The sequence below is a fragment of the Protomyctophum bolini genome (genome assembly GCF_963924005.1).
Source record: "Protomyctophum bolini genome assembly, chromosome: 5".
NCBI lineage: Eukaryota > Metazoa > Chordata > Actinopteri > Myctophiformes > Myctophidae > Protomyctophum > Protomyctophum bolini.
In genome coordinates, this window is record NC_137866.1 from 40,084,272 (window position 1) to 40,107,217 (window position 22,946).

General features: G+C 41.8%; 1 protein-coding gene across 1 annotated transcript in view; it reads right to left on the reverse strand.

The window, feature by feature from the left end:
* camta1a (calmodulin binding transcription activator 1a) overlaps nt 1-22,946 on the reverse strand; it is a gene marked incomplete at both ends in the record, with an annotated part of 412,052 nt that overhangs the window by 28,867 nt on the left and 360,239 nt on the right. The window contains 3 exons of the mRNA XM_080762953.1: nt 12,712-12,846; nt 14,015-14,141; nt 22,356-22,935. Of these exons, the coding sequence (XP_080619079.1) occupies nt 12,712-12,846; nt 14,015-14,141; nt 22,356-22,935 (842 nt within the window). The remainder of the gene's footprint in view (nt 1-12,711; nt 12,847-14,014; nt 14,142-22,355; nt 22,936-22,946) is intronic.

Consider the following 22,946-nt stretch of genomic DNA (forward strand, 5'->3'; position numbering starts at 1 on the left):
TTTTAAGTGTTTGACTGTACTCTGCTGCTGTTTTACATTTCTGTCTAATAACCTATTCAATCAATCAAGTACATTCTCTCATAGGATTACCTAAGTTCATCAGGTAAATGTATAGTGAAATTAATCAGTTTCAACCAGTTGTGCCTATTTTGAGTGCATGTCACAGACAAAGAAAGGAGAGAAGAACAAGCTGATCTTTAAGCCATCATTATGAGCTTAAAGATGTACTATTTTCATTATTTTTCAGATAGTGCTTACATGTAAGTGGTTAAACTGTTCCTCATTTAGCTGTGGACCCCCCTGGAACACATTCAAGGACCCCACTTTGAGAACCACTGCTATATCCAATATACATTCTCTCACTGGAAGCTACATCGGTATAACAATCTCTCAGTTGAGAACATTATTCAGATGAGCTACCAATCAAATATAATAGAACACATTCTGTCGTCTAAAATGACCACTGAAAATTCCTATGACACTTTAATTTTTGCCATATCTTTGCTATTCCAGTGCTGTCAAACATAGTGCCTCTACCGCATGTTATTGACCTTGTTTTTTAACCCTGAGACCTCAATCCTAAATCCATTTGGCAGGGGCTAAATCTTTGTCACAATAGCGCTGTTGGCTTGACTGCACTTGCTTATAACAATTTGCAACCAGTATGCATCAGCAGAATCCATTTCTTCACAAAAGCATTTAGCTCCAGTGTCAACATTTTGATTTCTGAGCCATGAAAAATTCAGCACAAGTTAGGCTAGCAGGATGAACGGCCGCGTTACCAGCTTTAGTTCTCTTGTGGTATGCAGACACACTGTAGTGTGCAAAACACTAAGTAAGATGAGGATGTATAAGGTCATCACAAGACAAGATTATCTCCATACATTTGCTCTAAATGTACAGTTAAGACAATACTTTCAGGATGTGTTTAGCTTGGATTAGAGGCAGTTGTATATATATAATTGTCACAATATGTCACTGTCAGGCAGAAACCCTGTATGTCCAAAACTGTTACTTTTCAGATGTGTTCCAATCGATCCAATATACTTATTATTTAATTACAAGCTCTTATCATTGATTAAAAATGTATAAAAACCCACACACAGACTCCAACCTGGTGTCCCAAACCTTTTCAAAAATAGCAAAAGAAACGCATGGCATTGTGAGATTGTACTATAGCTGCTAATGTTGCTATTTTTGCGCAACACTACCATACGATGAAGTATAAAATAGGACACATGCACACAAAAAGATGAAATGTAGATACAGTACTTAAGGTCTCTGCCCTTACACCATTATGTTGTTGAATAATCTTTGAGTTCATGTTAAACAAACCACGCAGGCCAGGGACTCCTTACCTAATGGCACGTGTCCAGATCCATAGTTCAATGTCAATACTGAATCAACACTGAATACTCCCTGCAATATGTCACATAGAAGGCAAAACGCCAAGAGAAAAATGCCGCGGGGGATTCACTGTCATCCATTGTTATACACTAACAGAGGGCTTCATACGTACAGTATCGAATTCTTGTCTTGGAAAAGAAAGTGGGGCAGTTTGACTTTTTACGAGATGCTCGATTGACAACACGCGCATCTCATTAGACCGATTTGCATAGATAAGTATATGCTGTGCAACACATGGGCTGCAGGCGGCAGTGTAAATGAGAAATGATGAATCAATCGGATAATACGACACCCCGTGTCCCGCGGGACAGGACGTCTGCAATAGCTTTCCATTCTATACACACTACACAGTTAACCTAAACATATTCATAGGCAGCGTTATCCTGCAGGCATAGGAATCCTTTTAAGTTACATGGCACTTGGAATGAAATTCTAGCCATCTGACAAGTGGCTAGGCTTCAGCACTTCAACAAGTGCTGAAAACACTTCTACTGGAGATTGCAGTTTGATTTTCTTTTGCGTTAACACTTATACTTAGTTGACTGGGATAACCTAGGGCTCCACATTAGTCTGGGATAACCTATAGGGCTCTAAATTAGGTCTGGGAGAACCTATAGGGCTCTACATTAGGTCCGCTTCTGTTTTCCATTCCAAATGTCTTCGTCAAAAATGGTCGATCTACAAGCTCACAAAGCATCGCCAAACTCATTGGGAGCTTGTAGATCTGCTATGTTTGCCTAATGTTTGTCCCGAATTGGGAACTATATAGGTTTAATGTGATTAAACCCTATACTTATAGTTGACTGAAGTCCCCCAGGGCCCTGTACTAGGCCCCCTCCTGTTTTTGCACAACACTAAATAAGAAAATAGCCCAATCTACAAAGTCACAACATGTTGTGTTGCTACCAGGGGGGCAGTCAGACAGATATTTTGTGAAGCCACTAAGGAAATGAAAGTTCATATAATGGCCTGTTGTGGCGCTGTCATTGGACCCAGAAAAACCCATAGCCCCATAGAAGTCCATGTATTTGGGCCCAACTTCACCTAGACTGTATTACCTTAATAAACATGGTCATGAATACTTTCTTCTTCCAGTCACTAGTTTAAAGTCTCATTTCTAATGTCATAATATTCTTTTTGGAAAATTATGGCCCCATTCATTTAAAAAATGACCATAAAGTCGCGTATGTTCTGAGGGGCGTGGCTACCGTTACAGTCTATGATAGGGATTCCCCTCCCACTCGAGTCAAAATAAAAACCAACGGAGAAGAAGGGGGGAAGTCCCGCCTCGTTGTCTGGGCCAGCCAATGGCCAGCTGGACCAAAACGGATCTAGAAAGATGGCGACTTCCATTGCAAGGACTGACAGGCTTCATTTTACGTTCATGTTAGACCCGGGGAACGCTTTGTCCATATTTTTTTACAGTCTATGGTTGCTACGCTTGTAGATCTTCTATTTTCAGCTGACAATGTGTGGCCCCAGAATAAGGATGTTGGGGTTCAAGCAGTTAAGTAAAGCAAGCTGCTCACAATCAACTTATAGATTATTAGTATTGTTGCTGTTGTTTTTGACACCACAGAGTGGGTAGAACATCGGATTGTGTAGTACTCAAGTCAACGTTATTTACAGGAGAAAGTAGAGTGGTAGTTCACCTGAATTTCAGTCATCTATTATGGCAGGTACAATTAAGGGGTAAGACTGTGGGCAGGAATTTATTCAGTGTGAGCTGAGACTTAATGTTTCTAATCATGAATATGTGATAAGCACACTGGCAGACTGAGACACCAGGATGAGTGACAGCCTGTCCTTTAGCAAAAGGCACTTAGCTGCAATTGTAAGTCGTTACAATGCAATTAACTGACTATACATAAAAGTTAATACCCTCACACGGTTTACACAAAGGAACAAGACTGTTATAAAAGAGCAAGGGAGTGTAGTGCATATATTTCAAATGATAGCTATTTCACACTGCATATAAAACAGACATATGGGATATGTGTTGTGCTTGTCCTCCAAAAGAAAACACATTGTGAATAACTGAAATTCAGTGGGAAGTCGAGCGTGAACGAGAGGACATTACATAAACGATACCTGCGGCATAAAAAGTTTTTCAAAGGGATAAAAACTTTTTACAATATCATTTAGTGACATTGATTATATCTCTGGTCTCAATTGGGGTCATTCTAAATTGCCTTGGGGCACAACAGACGCAATGGAAAAGAATGTCTCTACAACCAAAGTGTTTCAACTCTAAAGCCTGCAATGATCACTTCCAGGTATAAGCTTGTTACTACTGCTATATGCTACAAAAACAACAGTACTGCTAAGTGGTGAATGGACTGCAGTGACAAATAGAGCCTTTCTCGAAAGCGCTTTACAACAAGGATGCCCATCGGGAGCAGTTGGGTATTCAGTGTCTTGCTCTAACACAATCCAGGAGGAACCAGGGAACTACTACCACCACTATCCCTACTACTACTACTACTACTACTACTGTATACTACTACTACTACTACTACTACTACTACTGCTGCTGCTGCTGCTGCTGCTGGCCTGCTGCTGCTGCTCTATTGCTGCTATGCTACGAATATAAAATACATTTCTGATCTTGTGCTATACATTATAAACCACCCAGACCTCTCAGGTCGTCTGAAACAGGTCTGCTTTCTAAACATGGAGAAGCAGTCAGTTTCTATGCACCACATATCTGGAACAAACTCCCAGAAGTGGTTATTTTAAATGACAGCGAAACATCTTTCTTTTTACTGCTGTCTTTTACATTTCTTTTTTTTCTTCTTTGTTAATAATTTGTTGTTATGTAAATTAATTAACATATTTCCCTGTGTTATCTTAACTTATTTTTAATTTCATACAAATGTACAAACCTTTCCTTGTAATATATAGTATTAAAGGTATAGGCCACTATTGCTGTACTGCTATGACTACAATATGACACTAATTGCATTGATTGAAGGTGATTTAGACCCAATGGGGCAACCTTATATGACTATACTATACTTAAAATGTAATACAACAATGCAATTTAGATATAATAAATGGCATGTGTTATTATATATGACTTCTATTAACACTAATTGTTTGCAAAAGTAGACAAAAACTGGTGAGGTGTGTTATCTTTTTAACTGGTAATCTGTTGTGTTATTTATTTTTTATATCCATATTTCTTTTAAAATTACAATAGCATGTGTTTTCGTTGAAGACACATGGTGAAAGTCAGAACTTCCAGAAAAGTGGGAAACGTGGTGGTACAGCAACAGGTATATGCCTAGTTTAAAACACACGAGTGCTATTCTTTCTCCCTTCCACTCTCGGTTTAAATACGTCAAATGCATTCGTCAAAAGTTGCAGTATAGCCGAAAACAGCGTTTCCTCCTGAGATCTAAAGGGCTGAAACGTGAAAATACACGCTCGTAAAGGTCGCTGTCCGCAAAGCTGTGGTGCTGAAACTGTACGTACACACTACACAGGCAGCACTCGTGGGGGAGACTATACGACAATAATCGGATCGCTGGACCTAATCTAATTGTCTGCATTGTTGACGAGGTGAAGCCACACTATGTGAACTCTGCAACAGCAGTCTTACAGAAACAGCACGGATATTTCATCAGCAGATGGACCCAATATATAGTCTGTCCGAATCCAAGGATGCGACAACCCTCCACTGCGCTAGAGCAGAGCAACTTGTTTCAACAACATGTGCAACACGACTTGCAGCATGCGGAGAACTCAAAATGTCGATACGAAATACACAATCATGATAGCTCAGTAAAACTCTTTATCAACTGTCGTGAATCATTAATTTATTTGCCAAATCGTGAAAATAAAGTAGCCTACTATCTGTGTCTATTAAAAAGACACGGAAAACAAATAAGACTATACAACATTACTTGACATTCATCTATGAAATCCGATTAAGGAAATATATTAAGCCATATTTCCGAATCAAAAGTCCCACATTAGAGTCGTGAACAGTCGTCAGTCAGTTGGCTGTCGTGAACTCTCTGCAATGAGGCACCGTCAGTCCGTCACATGAGGCAGAAACACATGGTCAAAAACCAGCAGATTCAAAAGTCTAAGCTATAACGACAGCAAGGCTTATTCTAATGACAACTCGTGTCAGCATGGGCTGCTCAAGGAATGTACAACTTAACTTCTCCTGTCGACTATATAACACAGCGTACAGAAAAAGAAAACACAACAGCACTCCACTGTCACAACACAGCACAGCACAGCACAGCACAGCACAGCACAACAGAACAGAACAGAACAGAACAGAACAGAACAGAACAGAACAGCCATAGGATTGAAGTTAACAAGGCTAACCTTCTATTTCACTTTCCATGGGTAGAGATCCCCTTGAAAGCAAACTGTCCCTTGTCTTTTAGGAAAAGCAGTTGTCATTCACTGGCAATGACCAAAAGTCCAACCATGCTGCATTTCACTCAAACGCGCAGCTTTTTAATCCATGCACTGTTTTCTCGGTTGCTATAGCCTACTAGACTAGACTGAATGGTGTTGTGATGATGATGGTGAGGAGGAGTAAAAACAAAAAGACATATATATATCCTATTGGTGTAGTAGAGTCTCAAACACAGCACTCATCAACAATAGAACAAAGTGAAAGAGCGACGTGGTGAGGGAACAGAGAATAAAGACCGCTCACACTATAGCCCCCTCCTCCCCTTCGCTCCTCTCCAGCCCCCCTCCTCTCTCTCTCTCTCTCTCTCTATCTCTCTCTCTCTCTCTCTCTCTCCCCACCAGCCTGCAGTAAAATGAAAAATATCACTGCTCGTAGACGTCGTGCGCACGTGCCGCAGGTAAACAGACGCCCTAGTTTTCCCCTCCAGTCGTCGTGCATTTAAAAGCTCGCGCCCTCTCTCTCGGCGCTCTCATTATTATATATTTTTTATTAATAGACTAATAGTAATAATGATAAAATAATAATAATTAAAAAAACATTTTCCGCTAGGCTTAAAGCCGCTATTCGCTCCACGTCAGCATCGAGTGTATAGCCTAATGCTTTTGGGTAACGCTTTGTTTGTGGTGGTCTTGGGTTGGGTCTTGACTTGTTCGCTCGTGTTTTGTCTTTTTTTCTTTGCTTTTTCTTCTTCTTTATGGAAAAATACTCGACGCGTCGGTGTATTCGGTTCATTGTTGTGCTTGTGCCCAAGAGTGAGTATTATTATAGATCAGCCTATTATTCAATCAAAAGACGCACGAGTCGCATTTATTCACTGTGGTTCTGTGGCTCTATGTTTGCGCTATAGTTTACGCGTGTTTACCAAACACGCCCACTCTGCTCCTGCAGTTTGTGTGTGTGTGTGTGTGTGTGTGTGTGTGTGTGTGTGTGTGTGTGCGTGCGTGTGCGTGCGCACGGTCTCCTCTCCTGTTTATCACGCCGGTGGTGGAGTTTAGCTGCTACCGGCTCTCTAGCCTAGATACGGTCTCTTGAAGTTCAAGAGACCGTATCTAGGCTAGCTGCAAAACGTTCAAGACTTGAACGTTTTGCAGCCGCGTGCGCTGCTCTAGTATGCCGCGTAATGTGGCGAGGCACGCCGGGGGTTCCGATTCCGAACGCATGCATCTCCAACACCGGCAGCAGCAAGAGTGTGTATAGTAACCGCGTTCAATTAACTGTGCAGGCTATACTCCATCGCACGCCGATGTTGCATGCCGAAAATATCTGATTAGTGGAAGCTAACAACGCGTCGCACTCGCAACGCTATAAGCGTCGTTTAGCTTGTATTGTGTAGATCAGATCTTTTCGGCAAGCGACACCGTCGCACGACGGCTTCTAACTGAGGCTTTACCTCTGTGTGTTGTGTCCTGCCCATGGCTCCGTGTACCTGCAGTGCTGCAGAGGAAAGGCAAGGCGCCCCTTCCCCCACGCTGCATTATGACAAATCAAGGCAGGCAGGCAGCTGTGCCATTAGCCCACAGTGAGCCTTCTATACGGGAGAGAACGAACCCAACGATCTATTGTGCATTGACACAGTGTCGCATGTGGCGTGTAACGTCAATAGCGTACACAGGTCAGTTGAAGTGTCACACCGCGAGGTTAAATATGATCGGTCTTGAGCTAAACAAAGCGAAGGGGGTTGTTGTCGCATTAGGTGACAGGAGCCTTCTTGTCTCAATGGCGTTTTTGAGCTATAGCCTGCTCATTTTATTCGGTGATTGGTGCAACCAACACCAGAACCAGAAGCAGGTGTTCTATCTAGCTACATTGTGGTTAAGAGGGATTATAGGTGGCCAACACATTCCCTTCCCTATACTTCTGAAGAATTCACTATATTGTCTTTCATTATCTATCTACCATATTTATTTTAGGTTAAGGTGCCACCAGAATAACCAGAATTTCAAAGACAAAGCAGAACAAAATCATTAAAATAATAATAATAATAATTAAAAAGTTTCTCCACAGTTGGTCCAATGTGGTCCTGTGCTGGTGTTGCTGTCCGCAGCATAGGTGCTGAAATCTAAACCCTGAGAAACATTATGATTGTGAAGAGCCCCTATAATTCCTTGTTGCACTGACAAGCAGAATGCACCAAAAATGATTTCCGAAGGTTTAGTATAGTGTAGCGGCTGTAGCCTATAGTGAACATTTGCTGGACTAAAAAGACAAGACATTTCACACACAGTGGCAAGAGTGAGTTTTATTTTCTACATAAAAATGACAAACGTTTCGGCTATCCAGCCTTCATCAGTGATGAACCACTGATGAAGGCTGGATAGCCGAAACGTTTGTCATTTTTATGTAGAAAATAAAAAGAGATAAGACTCACTCTTGCCACTGTGTGTGTGTCCCAGTACCTTTGTTTATATGTTGATCTAAGAGGATAGCGCACCAGAAGTCAGAGCACGGTGGTTACAAGAAAAGTCATGTTATTTTTCTGACCACTGAACTTGAAGTAGGCTACTGTTATGCAATAAATGGCAAGCTTCACACAATCATAGCTGGTTACATCCAATTTGAATGTAAAAGATGAGCAATGTCAACATCTACAGTACTTGTCTTCTTATTGATAAGAGTTTAGCAACTAAACGTCACAGACCAGAAACATACATATTCAGTGGATATTTTGGGACGGCTGTTTGCCAATATAGCATGCAGAATTCCAAGAGCTGTGAGATCGAATGAGTAAAAAGGCAGGGAAGGGATTAATGCTAAAGTGAAGCTTAATTTATACTCCATCACCGGGCAGTGTTGCTCGCTGAAAAGTACTGCTCCAAGGTGGGCTGTGTTTTCCCTCTGCGTTGTGTGGAGTAGTAATAAGAGGAGCCAGCTCCTCCTTAACAAGTTCTGTGAATGGGACCGGTGAGGTAGCAGCAGAGTATGAATGGCGGAGGGATCTGCGGGTTCTGCCGTGACTCGGAGCCGCCGGCCCCCCCGATTACTCACTCCCACTCCTTCAAGGGCCGCCTGCAATGCAGCTGTCCCCATGCACAGCCCGAGCCTCGCCATGCCCTACTTTATCCTGTCAACGCTCGCTCACACACTGCAGCAATGCACTTCCCCCGGCTCCACACACAAACACGTACACACAAACACGTATACTGTACCTTCACGTGCACATCACGCGATTATATCCTTCACACAGTAGGACACTATACCTGACTCATATGACTTCCACTTGGATTTAAACACAGGATTATATCCTTCACACAGTAGGACACTATACCTGACTCATATGACTTCCACTTGGATTTAAACACAGGATTATATCCTTCACACAGTAGGACACTATACCTGACTCATATGACTTCCACTTGGATTTAAACACAGGATTATATCCTTCACACAGTAGGACACTATACCTGACTCACATGACTTCCACTTGGATTTAAACACAGGATTATATCCTTCACACAGTAGGACACTATACCTGACTCATATGACTTCCACTTGGATTTAAACACAGGATTATATCCTTCACACAGTAGGACACTATACCTGACTCATATGACTTCCACTTGGATTTAAACACAGGATTATATCCTTCACACAGTAGGACACTATACCTGACTCATATGACTTCCACTTGGATTTAAACACAGGATTATATCCTTCACACAGTAGGACACTATACCTGACTCACATGACTTCCACTTGGATTTAAACACAGGATTATATCCTTCACACAGTAGGACACTATACCTGACTCATATGACTTCCACTTGGATTTAAACACAGGATTATATCCTTCACACAGTAGGACACTATACCTGACTCATATGACTTCCACTTGGATTTAAACACAGGATTATATCCTTCACACAGTAGGACACTATACCTGACTCATATGACTTCCACTTGGATTTAAACACAGGATTATATCCTTCACACAGTAGGACACTATACCTGACTCATATGACTTCCACTTGGATTTAAACACAGGATTATATCCTTCACACAGTAGGACACTATACCTGACTCATATGACTTCCACTTGGATTTAAACACAGGATTATATCCTTCACACAGTAGGACACTATACCTGACTCATATGACTTCCACTTGGATTTAAACACAGGATTATATCCTTCACACAGTAGGACACTATACCTGACTCATATGACTTCCACTTGGATTTAAACACAGATGCTGCCAGCCGTACAACATTGATTATTAATATGTACATCATAGGATGTATAGCTATTATCCTCTAGTCTACATATACATTGAAAGCATCATAATGCTAATATTTAGAAATGGCAATAGAATCCAGCATCCAGGTTTAGTTTTCTGTTCATCATAAGGACATGGAGCAATATTTCACAAAAAGACAAGTCCTTATTATCCCTGTCTGGTCAATACTGTTTTGACTATTAAACTGAAGCTGTTATTATTGGCTTCTTGTAAATGAGATTATACATATGTACGTATGTAAAAAGCACAAACATGTGAAGTGACTAAATGTAAGATGTACAAATGTAGTGTAATGATGCACGTTCCAGCTCTCTCTTTCCCTCACCAACACATGCAGAATGAAGATGATTCACTGCAATCCTAGCTGACATATCCATCAGACCACATCGTAACACAACACCACCCCATAACACATTCACAGCACGGTCTCTATTTGAGAAATCAAATAGAGATGTTGTTTTTCCCAAGCAGCAATATTGAGATCAGAGATCCAAAATCACCATCCAGCAAGCTGTGTATGCAGATGCTCAGCCATCAGAATCAGGGACTTTCAATGTCTTGGTATACAAGGCACAGCCTAATCATCAGGGTTAATTAATTAGATGTATTTATATGTATAAAACGCTACGGTTGTCCCATATGTATGGTAGAGTATGTCAATACAATATCACTAGGTGGTCTCCAAACCCCTCTATTGATACTTTACCTTAAATAAGCCCTGGTGTCGTGTAGGACTCCTGTTTGACAACGTCAATAAAGTTATTTGAAGCAATAACCTTCTTCATCAGGAGAGTGAGACAACACATATACAATGTACGGACGGTAGGTCTTAAACTATAACATTGAGGATTTCAAAGGTTTAACGGGGGAAAATAGCAGATCTTAAATCTGCCATTCTTGGTATGTGACTCCGTCGAACGATAAAGTATAAATCAGGCTTAATCTTGACAAGTGTGTCAGACAAAGACAGAAATATCGACCAGGAGGATGAGTGAGCACACCATCTAGACAACATCCAACATAAGGGAGAGAGTGAGCCCACATCAATAGAGCCTCTGTAGAACATTCAACAGAATGCTAGACTGAGCTCACATCAATAGAGCATCTATAGAACATTCAACAGAATGCTAGACTGAGCTCACATCAATAGAGCCTCTATAGAACATTCAACAGAATGCTAGACTGAGCTCACATCAATAGAGCCTCTATAGAACATTCAACAGAATGCTAGACTGAGCTCACATCAATAGAGCCTCTATAGAACATTCAACAGAATGCTAGACTGAGCTCACATCAATAGAGCATCTATAGAACATTCAACAGAATGCTAGACTGAGCCCACATCATAGAGCATCTATAGAACATTCAACAGAATGCTAGACTGAGCTCACATCAATAGAGCCTCTATAGAACATTCAACAGAATGCTAGACTGAGCCCACATCATAGAGCATCTATAGAACATTCAACAGAATGCTAGACTGAGCTCACATCAATAGAGCCTCTAAAGAACATTCAACAGAATGCTAGACTGAGCTCACAGTTTCACCACAATGTTCATGATTCGCGTACAAAAAACTGTCCTGAAAACATTGGAAGCCAATCGTAGTCAATGGGGATGGAATATGGGGAAGCGGATAGGTCTGTGTGTGTGCACAGTTTGGCATCGACCGGGCCAACAGTGCCGGAGATGAGCTGTACACAGATGGACGGACGGACACATGGACGGACGGACATACAGACGGATGGAGTGCAAAACACAGTCTCCCCATGCCTTCGGCCTGGTGGAGACAATGATATTGTTATTGACTATTAGAAATATCTTATTGCGACGGCAGGTCGCATTTACTATGAAATCGTACATTTACCGTCATGTCAGTCAGTCAGTCAGTCAGTCACTCGGTCAGTTGGTTGGTTGGTTGGTTGGTCACCCCAGGCGTGACATCATCAGGGATGGAGATCTCTGATGTCATCAATATTAAGCCCATATATGGGAATGCCCATATATGGAGATCCCTGATGTCATCAACATTGGCCAGCAACTCTACATCTGACCTCAAACCCTTAGATCTCCATATATGGAGCTGACCTGTTCTGCCAAAGCGCCAGCTCTCGCCCAGCAGTCTTCTTTCTCTCAGGCGGATGCATGCACACGTAAGACGCTAGCGCCCCTTAACAATCCACAAGTTGACAAACTATTCATTGCTAATGTTCCGGCCACTTTATTGCGAACGCAGTGAGCACTTACTATGAGACCTAGCAGATCATGTCTGTGTGTGTGTCTGTCTGTCTGTCTGTCCCGCTATACGTCCAAATATGGAGTGTGTTGCATCAACACAATCACTCAGCTCCATATATGGGCACAAAAGTGTTGCATCAACAAACGAATCACTCAGCTCCATATATGGGCACAAAAGGGGCCAGGTCCACATATACAGTAACAGCGGGACAGACACACAGACAGACAGACAGACATCGATCTGCAGGGTCTCAGCTGCGTTCGCTTCCCGCGTTTGCGCGTCTTACTGGTTTCATACTGTGCAAACATCCACTGGCATTCTACCCAGAAATATTATAAACATAATTGAACATCCAACTAAAGAGAGAGAGAGAGAGAGAGAGTGAACTCACCATCTAGCGAGAGCCAGTCGTGTTGAGATGATGGCAGTGAAGGCAGAGCGCGGGCCTTGTACTCGAACACCACAGAGTTGGAGATGATCTGGTTACTAACGGCCACCTGTAGCGTCACCAGACCTGTGTCATGAGCTGAGCACAGAGACACAAACAATAACAGTTCAGATTGTAAATAATGGAAAATTACATTATTTTTGTGTGCATCATATATCCACAGTGCCAGCATTATTTGATGATATTCTCCATTGTAATGAGTGGCTGAACTATCCATGTACAGTAATTTTGTAGAACAAAAGAGAATATACTTGTTATGTATTCAGTACACAATGCACCCGCAGCACCACAATAACCAGACTAGAACTGTTATTCTTGTTTATTATCATTCAAACTGAAGACACAATTTCCTACTGATATAACGATATATGGCCTGACAGGATATGAACACCAAACATGGGCTGCAAAAGTATTTAGGAAAAAAAAGCTAAAATGGAAATGCAAAATGGACTTTGATCTACCGTATGATACTATGATAGCATCTAAAAGTTACAAAGATAATTTTCCAATAGCAAACACAAACACCCTTGAAGAACCTCTGAATAATGTCCATGATCAATAAACTAAACAATCCTCTGCAGTGGGTCTTTCATTTATTATTCAAATCAACATCTCACTAAAGCATTGTTGTTGTGATTGCGTTATACGAAGGCTCATCCAGTTTCACCAAGGTTAGGACTAATACTAACCTTAGTACTAAACTCAGTACTAAACTCAGTTTATTTTAGGGCTGAGTATTATGAATGATGATATACCACAATGCAGGTGTTATGACTCAGACGATATATTGCAATGTCCGATAAGATTTTAGGGAAACTGCCATAGTATATAACACTACCATAATTATGCATAAATTATTTTTTTTTTATGCAATCAGAACAGAATGGTGACAGTCAATATCAGCAAAAAAAAAAATTAGTTTTAATTAAAAATGGACAGTACTTTGCCGTCTCTCACTTTTGAGAACAAATATATCACAATAACATCACAATACTCAAGTGCATCAACATTGTCTTACACTCGCTGCCATCATATTCATTGTGATGATTTCTTCCCTGAAGCTGAGGTTGTTTTTGAATGTCAAACAGGCTACTTGACAATGGGTACTATAGCCTACTAGTACTACCGCTTCTACTGTACTACTACTCACTACCATTTGATTTGAAATGGATTTAGTTTTGTGTCATCGTGACGGTTCCGTCTTCTCTACTTTGATGTGAGTGCAGAAAGATGTCCTCTGTCCTACCTGGACAGTAGCATCGAAGTACGCCTGGTTGGATGAGAGAGGCAGGGACGGAGATCTGGTCAAACAGGCAGCTGTAGTTGGAGCTGGCCTCTTGCCAAGGTCCAGTGATCAGCACCTTCACACCACCCTGGAGAACACAACAAGTGGATCAAAAACACTGCTAAAGGACTCAAGATTTGTATTTTGTAGATTTGTTGTACATTTGTTGATGCCTGCCATCTAGAGTGCATTTCCAAGAATGACAACAAGCAGGAGAAATCATGTTTTTAGGTAAACCTCTGCTGCCATCATGTGGACACCAAGTGTGAGGACTATTGTTTCATTAATACTGACTTCATGGATTCCAGCCTAAATTAATACCGTAAATGAACCTTTCCTGGTTTTCATAGATGGTTTCATGTGCACTTTATATTTTATATTTATGCCTCAGACTACTTTTGAATTTTGTGAACTTTGTTATAGTGTCCTATCAAAAATGTGGAACGCCATAGCAACAGTCATAAAGGAATGTGAATCCCTGCTCTCCTTCAAATTGCTCTTAACGTCACTTACAGGTGGCTGCAATTCAAAACTGGCCGCAGGAAAATGTCAAAGCCTACCAACACTTACTGTAGCCTATTATTATTCATTTAGATTTCTAACCTTTATATGATTAATTGAATATGATGGACCCCAATGGAAACACACGCAAGACGTTGGCAGTGTCAGTAGGCCAATCAGAGGCAGGCGGGGCGTTACCATGTCTGCTCGGATCACGCCAAGTGCGTATGCTTTCTTGGGTCTAACTCTAAACGCTCTAGACCTTGTATTGAACTGTACTTTCCTGTGCTATTTTTTTGCAAAATAATGTATTCAATCAATCAAAACACATCATCAAAACACATTATTTTTTGGGTGTTGTTTCTGCTTACATGTATTTGGCCTTACAAACTACCTTGAAGCTTTAATTATGCTTTTAGTCGTTTTGGTGTAAATAAAAAAATTAGCTAGAATTTCAACAAAGAAATTGGATTAGATACAAATCCTAATTAGTGTACAGTATGTACCGGTAATGCTAGTTATATAGTAGAGGTCCTAACTTGATAAAGAATATGGTTCCAGCTCCATTGTTACAACATCAGTTAATAACTGTTTCCAGTGATTAAAGGGCAGAGAATGTGGAGCTTGCCATCGCAGGGCCAACATTTGTTTTGCAGTTCATTTGATCTTTTCAAACCATGTGAGAAGGTCATATTCTATCACTGGAACAAATGTGGTAACATTGTTCAGTGCCAAATTGGAGAGGTCTTACTGTACCTATAACAGCCACCTTACAACAGAACACCAATCAACATATACTGCATGTACATTGCTCATGAAAGTGCTCGGTGCAGATACCGCACTAGAAATCCCCTGCAGCCCACCTCAATCAGCTCCAACTGGGCTCTCCAATCTTTGTCCCTGCAGGCTTGTGCCAGTTCAAAGTATTTCTCTCTCTCACACACACACACACACACACACACACACACACACACACACACACACACACACACACACACACACACACACACACACACACACACACACACACACACACACACACACACACACACACACACACACACACTCTCCCTTCTGTCCAAAAGCCCTTGAATATGATTAAGGGCCACTGCGAGCCGCTATTGGCCCGCGGGCCAGCTGAATATCCCTGGTCTAAAGACTCAAGAGTACTGTAAGTTCCAACAGCACCAGTTGTAGAGCCGACCGGTCAGACGGTTCTCGAAACACGCGAAGGACGGAAACACGCACACATAGAAGGACGGATACACGCACACATAGAAGGACGGATACACGCACACAGAGATTTGTGTAATTCATGGAAGGATATGACAAAAACAGCCTGCCTGAGACATTTAGATCCTGTGGTCAGGTAGGACCTCTACTGGTTGACAAGTGGTACTGCACAGAAGTCAAACAGACCCTTATTGATGATATGCACAGGGCTGCCATGTTGCCAGAAAGGTGCTACTGCTAACTAGGTGCAACTTACCATAGACAGCCCATTCATCCAAACAGAAAAGTCCTATCTATTTGTACTAAATAACGTCAAACTCACTGACATTGCAGCTGTACGAAAAGCTTGAATTATCATCTTACTATCAGCAAAGTGTTTGTTTCATAAGAATCCACTGTAGACATGTTATGAGCTATTTACTGTCAAGAAATTCCTTGCAGATGATTATTTTTGTGTCATAGTTTGGAAGCACTCGTTATCAGTAAAGCAACCTCCTGCTGCCTCCTGCATTGTGTGCAAATTCTAAACAGGTGGTACACATGGGCTGTTGAGTGATAGTCAACGAGCACTTCCGAACTCCAGCACAGTGGACTTTTATTAAACAAACACATTGCAGATAGAAAGAGGATAATTCAAGCTTTCCATACAGCTGCAATGTTGCTGTTGGTGAGTTTTGGCGACCACTTCACCACTTTTCAATATAATAGGTCCTCACTAATAATCATGAAAAAAATGGCTCGGTCTGTGTCTCATAGGAGGGCTGTGGGCAGTTCAGAAACCGTCTTCCAGTGACATCATCGATGGGGACTACAAGCTAATAGGGGGGAAACAGCTCCACCAGAGTGCTCCAGACTTCCCTCTCCAGAGCAACATTAGCGACTTCCTCCTGGGGGATTGCGAGACGTTCCAAGGCCAGTGAGTCGATGTGTTTCCTCCAACTGCGCCCTCCTCCCAGTGGGACGTGTATCGAGGACCTCCCTAGGTTGACGCCCGAGAGGCATCCTAGCTGGCTCCTTTCCAGGTGAAGGAGCAGCGGTTCTACTCCGAGTCTCTCTCGTGTGACTTCTAAGGGGTTGGCAAAGAGAGTCTATAGCACCCAAGATTACATTAGATAATTGACACTGGGTGAAAACATGGGTTACAAAATCGTGGGATACAAAAAAATATTGTTTTTGTCAAGCTTGCCTGCATGGTTGTTAATGGTACCCCAACGTTCAGCAGCTGTCACAAAGTTTCCCAAGGGAGTTGGGTTGAACAAATTGAGAGGTGATAGTAGCCCCCTTCCGAACAGATTTTGTGAAGAAAGCTATTGGTAAGCATTTATCTTTCAGATTGGACACAACATTTGGCTAACTTTCACTAACCAAAGTTCTGCAGCCTGATTTGTTCTCAACCTCCCTATATTATGCCATACTCTTCCCTTGGACGCCCTCTCCTGGCTCAATGTGGACGTTCATACAAAATTCACATGGACTTTTCATGTGAATTCTTGTGTCCTTCATAGAGTCTCTTCCTCACATCTTAGCTCCTTACACGTAACAACACGGAGGGAGAGATGCGAGAGGATGGAGCAAAGTAAACAATATGCCAAATGGGACATCCTTGCACAGATACTGTACTATAAGCATCATTTCAAAGCAACGTCAATAACTTATGAGGAGCACAGCTGGATAACACGGCACTGGCCTTGTAATAGAGTGCTGCTCTGTGTCAGTTTGTTTTGCTCAGGTAATGCAATGTCCGGTTGTATTGGGTGTATTTCTTTGTAGAGTTCAATCAGGAACTCTGGTTGAGATACAGTATGAATGCAGCAATACTGTACATGTATGTCTCTAATTGGTGGTGTGATTCTGCTTCCATGATGCTCCTGTACAGAGAGATATACAGTGCTATCTATGACACAGATTGGACTCTGAGCTCACTCATAGACTACAGTACATAAATATCAAAGTCAAATTAACATGATAATACGACATAGCATTGGCGGCCATTCTGAGGTTTCACAGATAGAATGTCCAGAAATATTCCCATATATTCCAAAAATATGTATATTATATTTTAAGCCATTCAGGCTGGTGAATTGATTCTGTGTCAACACATATTTGAATATGCAATTATACTGGAGGTATAATTGGCCCTCACACCTTCATTGCACCCCTGATCCGACTGATATGCCCATATATGGAGCTAGCTGATTTGTTAGCGCCTGATATTCCATGACGACACATTGGCCCCTTTTCAACTGGTGTTGAACCAGTTACATTATTTTTTCCTCGCCTAATTTTGAACCAAATTGATTGGTTCTTCAGATCCCTTAAAGTTGGTTCTTACTTCTTCTTGCCCTGATGTGGGAACCAAAATGGGAGTCTCACTATTCAGGTTGGAAGATGTGATATAAACAATCATACAAATAAATAAAGAAGCAGTTCTAGAACTAGAAGCATTGGTTATGGCTGAGTCATGGTGACATGAGTTAGAGGTCCGCTGTTACGTCAATTTTAGTAGGCTATAGAATTTGACCTGGGGAACAAAATTATAATAATACACAGAATCAAATGTTTTATGGCCATGATTCACCAGGAGCCTGGATGGCTTGGATCCAGGCTTAAAGATGGAGTGCCGTGACCCCCTCCCCTAAAACATGACCACCAGGTATAGGCCTACTATGATTACACTAGGAATACGATTTTTCTTTTAAAGTGTACATAAAAATTATGTTTTTGTATGTACCAGTTATGTAAGTACCTGGTTTTATACCTTAGCATCACCCACCTATCACTCCTATAACTCACCCATCACAACATGTTTCAGGGTTAGGGTTAGGTTAATCACCTATCACTCCCATCACTCACCCATCACAACATGTTTCAGGGTTAGGGTTAGGCTAATCACCTATCACTCCCATCACTCACCCATCACAACATGTTTCAGGGTTAGGGTTAGGTTAATCACCTATCACTCCCATCACTCACCCATCATGTTTCAGGCAGGTAAACAAGGTACACAACCAGTTCACCAGAGCCAGTATTGCAGATGTGGTGCTCCCTGCTTTTAAAAGTAAAGTGGGGGGACGTATGTTATGTATTTGTGATGTATTTTAAAAGTATTGCTCAGTTCAGTGTGAGAGGACCTCAGTGGAAATAAGTCTTTGGACTTTACTGTGAAATCCTTGAATCGCTGATTATAATGCAATATGATTGCTTTTTCTAAATAAGTCAGATTCAAATCAAACCAAACCTGAACTTAAGACTCACCCAGCTTTTGTTGTATGATAATGGGGGAGTGGTTAGGGTTATGATGTCACTAAAGTGGTGTATTTCAAATGGCCCTGTTGACTCAAAGGTTTTCAATGCATTTGAATATTATAACCACACCTGGGGGTTGATTAGAGTAATGTTAACGGCATAGACACATACAAAACAGAAAAAGTTTTTTTTTTTTAATCATGGCACTCAATAATTTATATAAATATTTTCGGAAATCTCGATGGGAAAAATTAATGGGCTTTACTATGTGTGGAACCACAACATGGCTGCCACGCACTGCTATGCCCTGTAGGGCCTGCAGACATATGAACCCACATCGATGAATATTCTGAGCCACATGAGTGAAGTATTACATCCTAATCCAGGTGGAGGCTGAGGTGGAGCTGTTAACAATAAAGAGACGATATGACGTAAACGACACAGTATGACGTAAATGTTCCCTTTATTGTCAATGCGTTTACTAAAAATGAGGACAGATAAGTGAAGACGCCAAAAGTGATTGGCCGGAATGGCATTTGTGATGGTTTGATTGGCTGAGCACGGGATGTGATGTATGATGATGAATGATGATGAGAGCGCCCGTCAGTTCACAGAGTGTGATTTTTTAAGTAAAAGTATTATTGGATGGAGAGCATCTTCTAAATGCCTAAATTGTAAATTGTATCAATACTGCAATTTAGAAATACTCTGTTACAAATGTTAACAGTATAGGGAATTCAATATTTACTAACGCGTTGAGTGAGCTTGTAGATCGGCTATTTTCAAATGGCAGAAATGAATATAGGGTTGAAGTGGTTTTGTTATAATAGTTTTCAAATAATTTAAGTAAAAGTATAATAGTTGCCTCTGAGATGTAGTGGTGTAGAAGTAAAAGTAGCCTACTGAAAATTGGAAATACTCTAAAAATACCTCAAAAGTGTACTTAAGTACATTTTAAATGTACTTAGTTACTTTACACCACTGGTACTGTTATTGTATATGGAAATGTGACCAAACAACGGTACAACCTAGCCTGTCTGAACTATGAAAGATAATACATATATTATCTTATTAATTTTCATCCACAGCACATGCCATATTTAACTGCTTCATGTGCAGTGCTATATGTGCAAAAGATCAAGCAATCCATTATTGAAATTTGTATTGTATTCCACACTCTCAAATGGTTATAATGAGGGTGCAATTTGTGAATAATATTTTTCAAACGGTTTATTCATAAATAAAAAGTACCTAAAAACTGCTGAATGAATAAACTGCTTTGATGTACTTTGAACAGAGTTTTCGGAAGTAGGCTATGTAGCAGATTTCAGTCTCTCTCTTCCAAATTAATCAAGTGGGACATTTTCACTCTCTATTGTAACAGAACGCTGACAGTGAAATTACTTTATAGCTGTTTGCACCGTAGGCTGTTATTGTGGGGGTGGGGGCTCTCCCTCTGGTCAATTGTATGCATTTTGTCTAATCTAGCTTTGGGGGGGGGAAAAGAACCATGTGTTCCAGTTATTATAGTCAGAATGTCCTGTTACTTTTCACTGATTATAATATTTATAAAGCCCACAGACAGACTAACCACTTTCAACCTGGTGTCCCTATTTTGGGCATGTCCTAAGATGAAAATATCCAAAACATTGCATCACGAAATACTGTGAGCCGTGACAGTTCTACAACGAAGCATAAAAAACTGCATTCATTTATGGAGAAAAAGACTAGCGCTGTATACGCTTGAAGTTGTTGAACAACTATTTTCGCTATTTTTTTAAACATTTTTTAAACAAGTTTTTTTGGGGGGGGAGACAAGATTACTGCCCAAAATAAGGATGCCAGGTTTAAAGTGTATGTTATTATTTTGTGCATGCATGTGTTCAATTCTGGACTACCAGGTCTCATTGGATTCTCCCTGTGATCTTTGAAGCCACCACAAGGGGACGCTAGAACACCAGAGAAGAACATACACTGACACTGTTCTACAGTATGGTCTTGGCAATTTCCCCCCTAGTGGTGGAATGACTTCATACCCTGAAAATCTAATTTCTCACAAAAAACCTCACCTGCCTCCCATCTCTGTATACCGCTATGTGCACTATATATGTCCTCCATATCAGTGGTTCTCAAACGTTTTCATGTCAAGGACCCCCACATTTATATGTGTTTGGCCGCAGACCCCCATCTGAAAAGGTTTTGTGCCAGGGACCACCAGAAGAGAAGATTGTTTTCTTCAACATTCTTCAAAAGTTCTTCTTTTCAAAAATAGCAGATGTACAAGCTTGCACGGCACAAAGTAATAAAAAAAAATAGCCCACATATATTAGAGAACATCGATATAGTGGTTCAAATGATTAGGCCTAACTACTTTCTGGGGAGTGGGGACCCCCCAAGGAGCCCTGGTGGTCCCGGACCCAACTTTTAGAACCAATGCTCTATAATGCACCTGATCATCTAGCAAAGATCAGGTGCATTATTTCTTGACTTATTTAGCACTTTTATATTATTAATATATAATAGAAGTTGCATGTTGCATAAAATCTCACTGCATTCAATAAAATCCTCCAGGTGCATGGGACTCATTTAATGAACAGATCCTTTTGCTCCTTTTGAGTCTAAAATATTCTGGGACAGAGAAATCTTTCCGCGACTGGCTGAGTGCTGTCATGTTCACTGCTGTGGTGGCTTGTAAAGCTGGAGGTGACACGTGACTCCAAATTCCCATTCCCCATGTACAGTATGTCCCCCTGGTTGGCTCTGGTTAAAAGCCTTAAATATATGTATCTCTGTTCAAATGTACATGTCAAGTAGTTTCCTCCCTGCCCGGAGTGGTAGTAGCTCTATCATTGCCCTCTTTTAGTATGCCAGGATCTATGAATATGCTAATGTGGCAGGCCCACACAATCCCAGTCATCCCATTCATGTAATAATAATAGTAATCATCCCTGCATGTTTGACCATTCAGAGCTTGAGAACATCCAAGTTCAAGTTCAAGTTCAAGCTTTATTTGTCTCCTGAGGAAGAAATTGGTCTTAGACAAAGGACCCGCATTGCCCTTATGCCCATGTCGCAGAGCAGCGCCAAATACATCTTTCTGGCAGAGCAAGAGAAGATCCATGCAGAAACACATATTCGGGCATACATCACACTGCACTTATTATTTCATGCATGTCAAACCTTGTTTTTTATTTTAGTTGCTCATTTTATTTGGTTGTATTGAATATTTATTCTTATTTAAAGCACTTTGTAAGTGCTATAGGCGCACTTTGAGTGTGTTATTATTGGTCTCAGTATAACTAACACCTGAAGGATCACTCACCTCGGGGTAGGACCACTCAGGGGAGTAGTCGGTCACCATGAAGAGCCTGCCGGTGGCCTGCAGCATTCCCAGAGCCCCTTGGGCCACGGCCGCAGACACCGCCTCCGCCACGTGCATGTAGGACAGCGACCCCGCCTCTCCGGTGCCCCCCGCAGGCCCCGCCCCTCCGCTCAGAGACTGAGGACTGCAGCACGGCTGCAGGCAGAGGTCCGACGGGCTGTAGCCGGTGGTGCCCCTGGTCCCGCCGTCCTCCTGGTTCTGCTGCTGGGGCCCCCCGCCGCCGGCCACGGCCTGGCCGTCTGAGACGTGGGCCGCCGCCACCAGCTGGTGGGCGTACAGGGCGCCCCCTGCCGCCATCGCGGTCCCGCTGCCGTCCACCGAGATGAAGTCGTTGATGAGGTCGGAGAACTGGTTCCCGAAGGAGATGTCAAAGTGGTCCAGGCTGATCTCCATACCCGTCCCGGCCGCCGCTCCGTTACTGCCGGCTCCGCCGAGACCCTGGTGGGTTCCGACGGCGTTGTAGAGACCCTGGACCATGCCTGTGCTCTGCATGAGGGGCTGCATCTGTTGTTGTTGTTGCTGCTGCTGCTG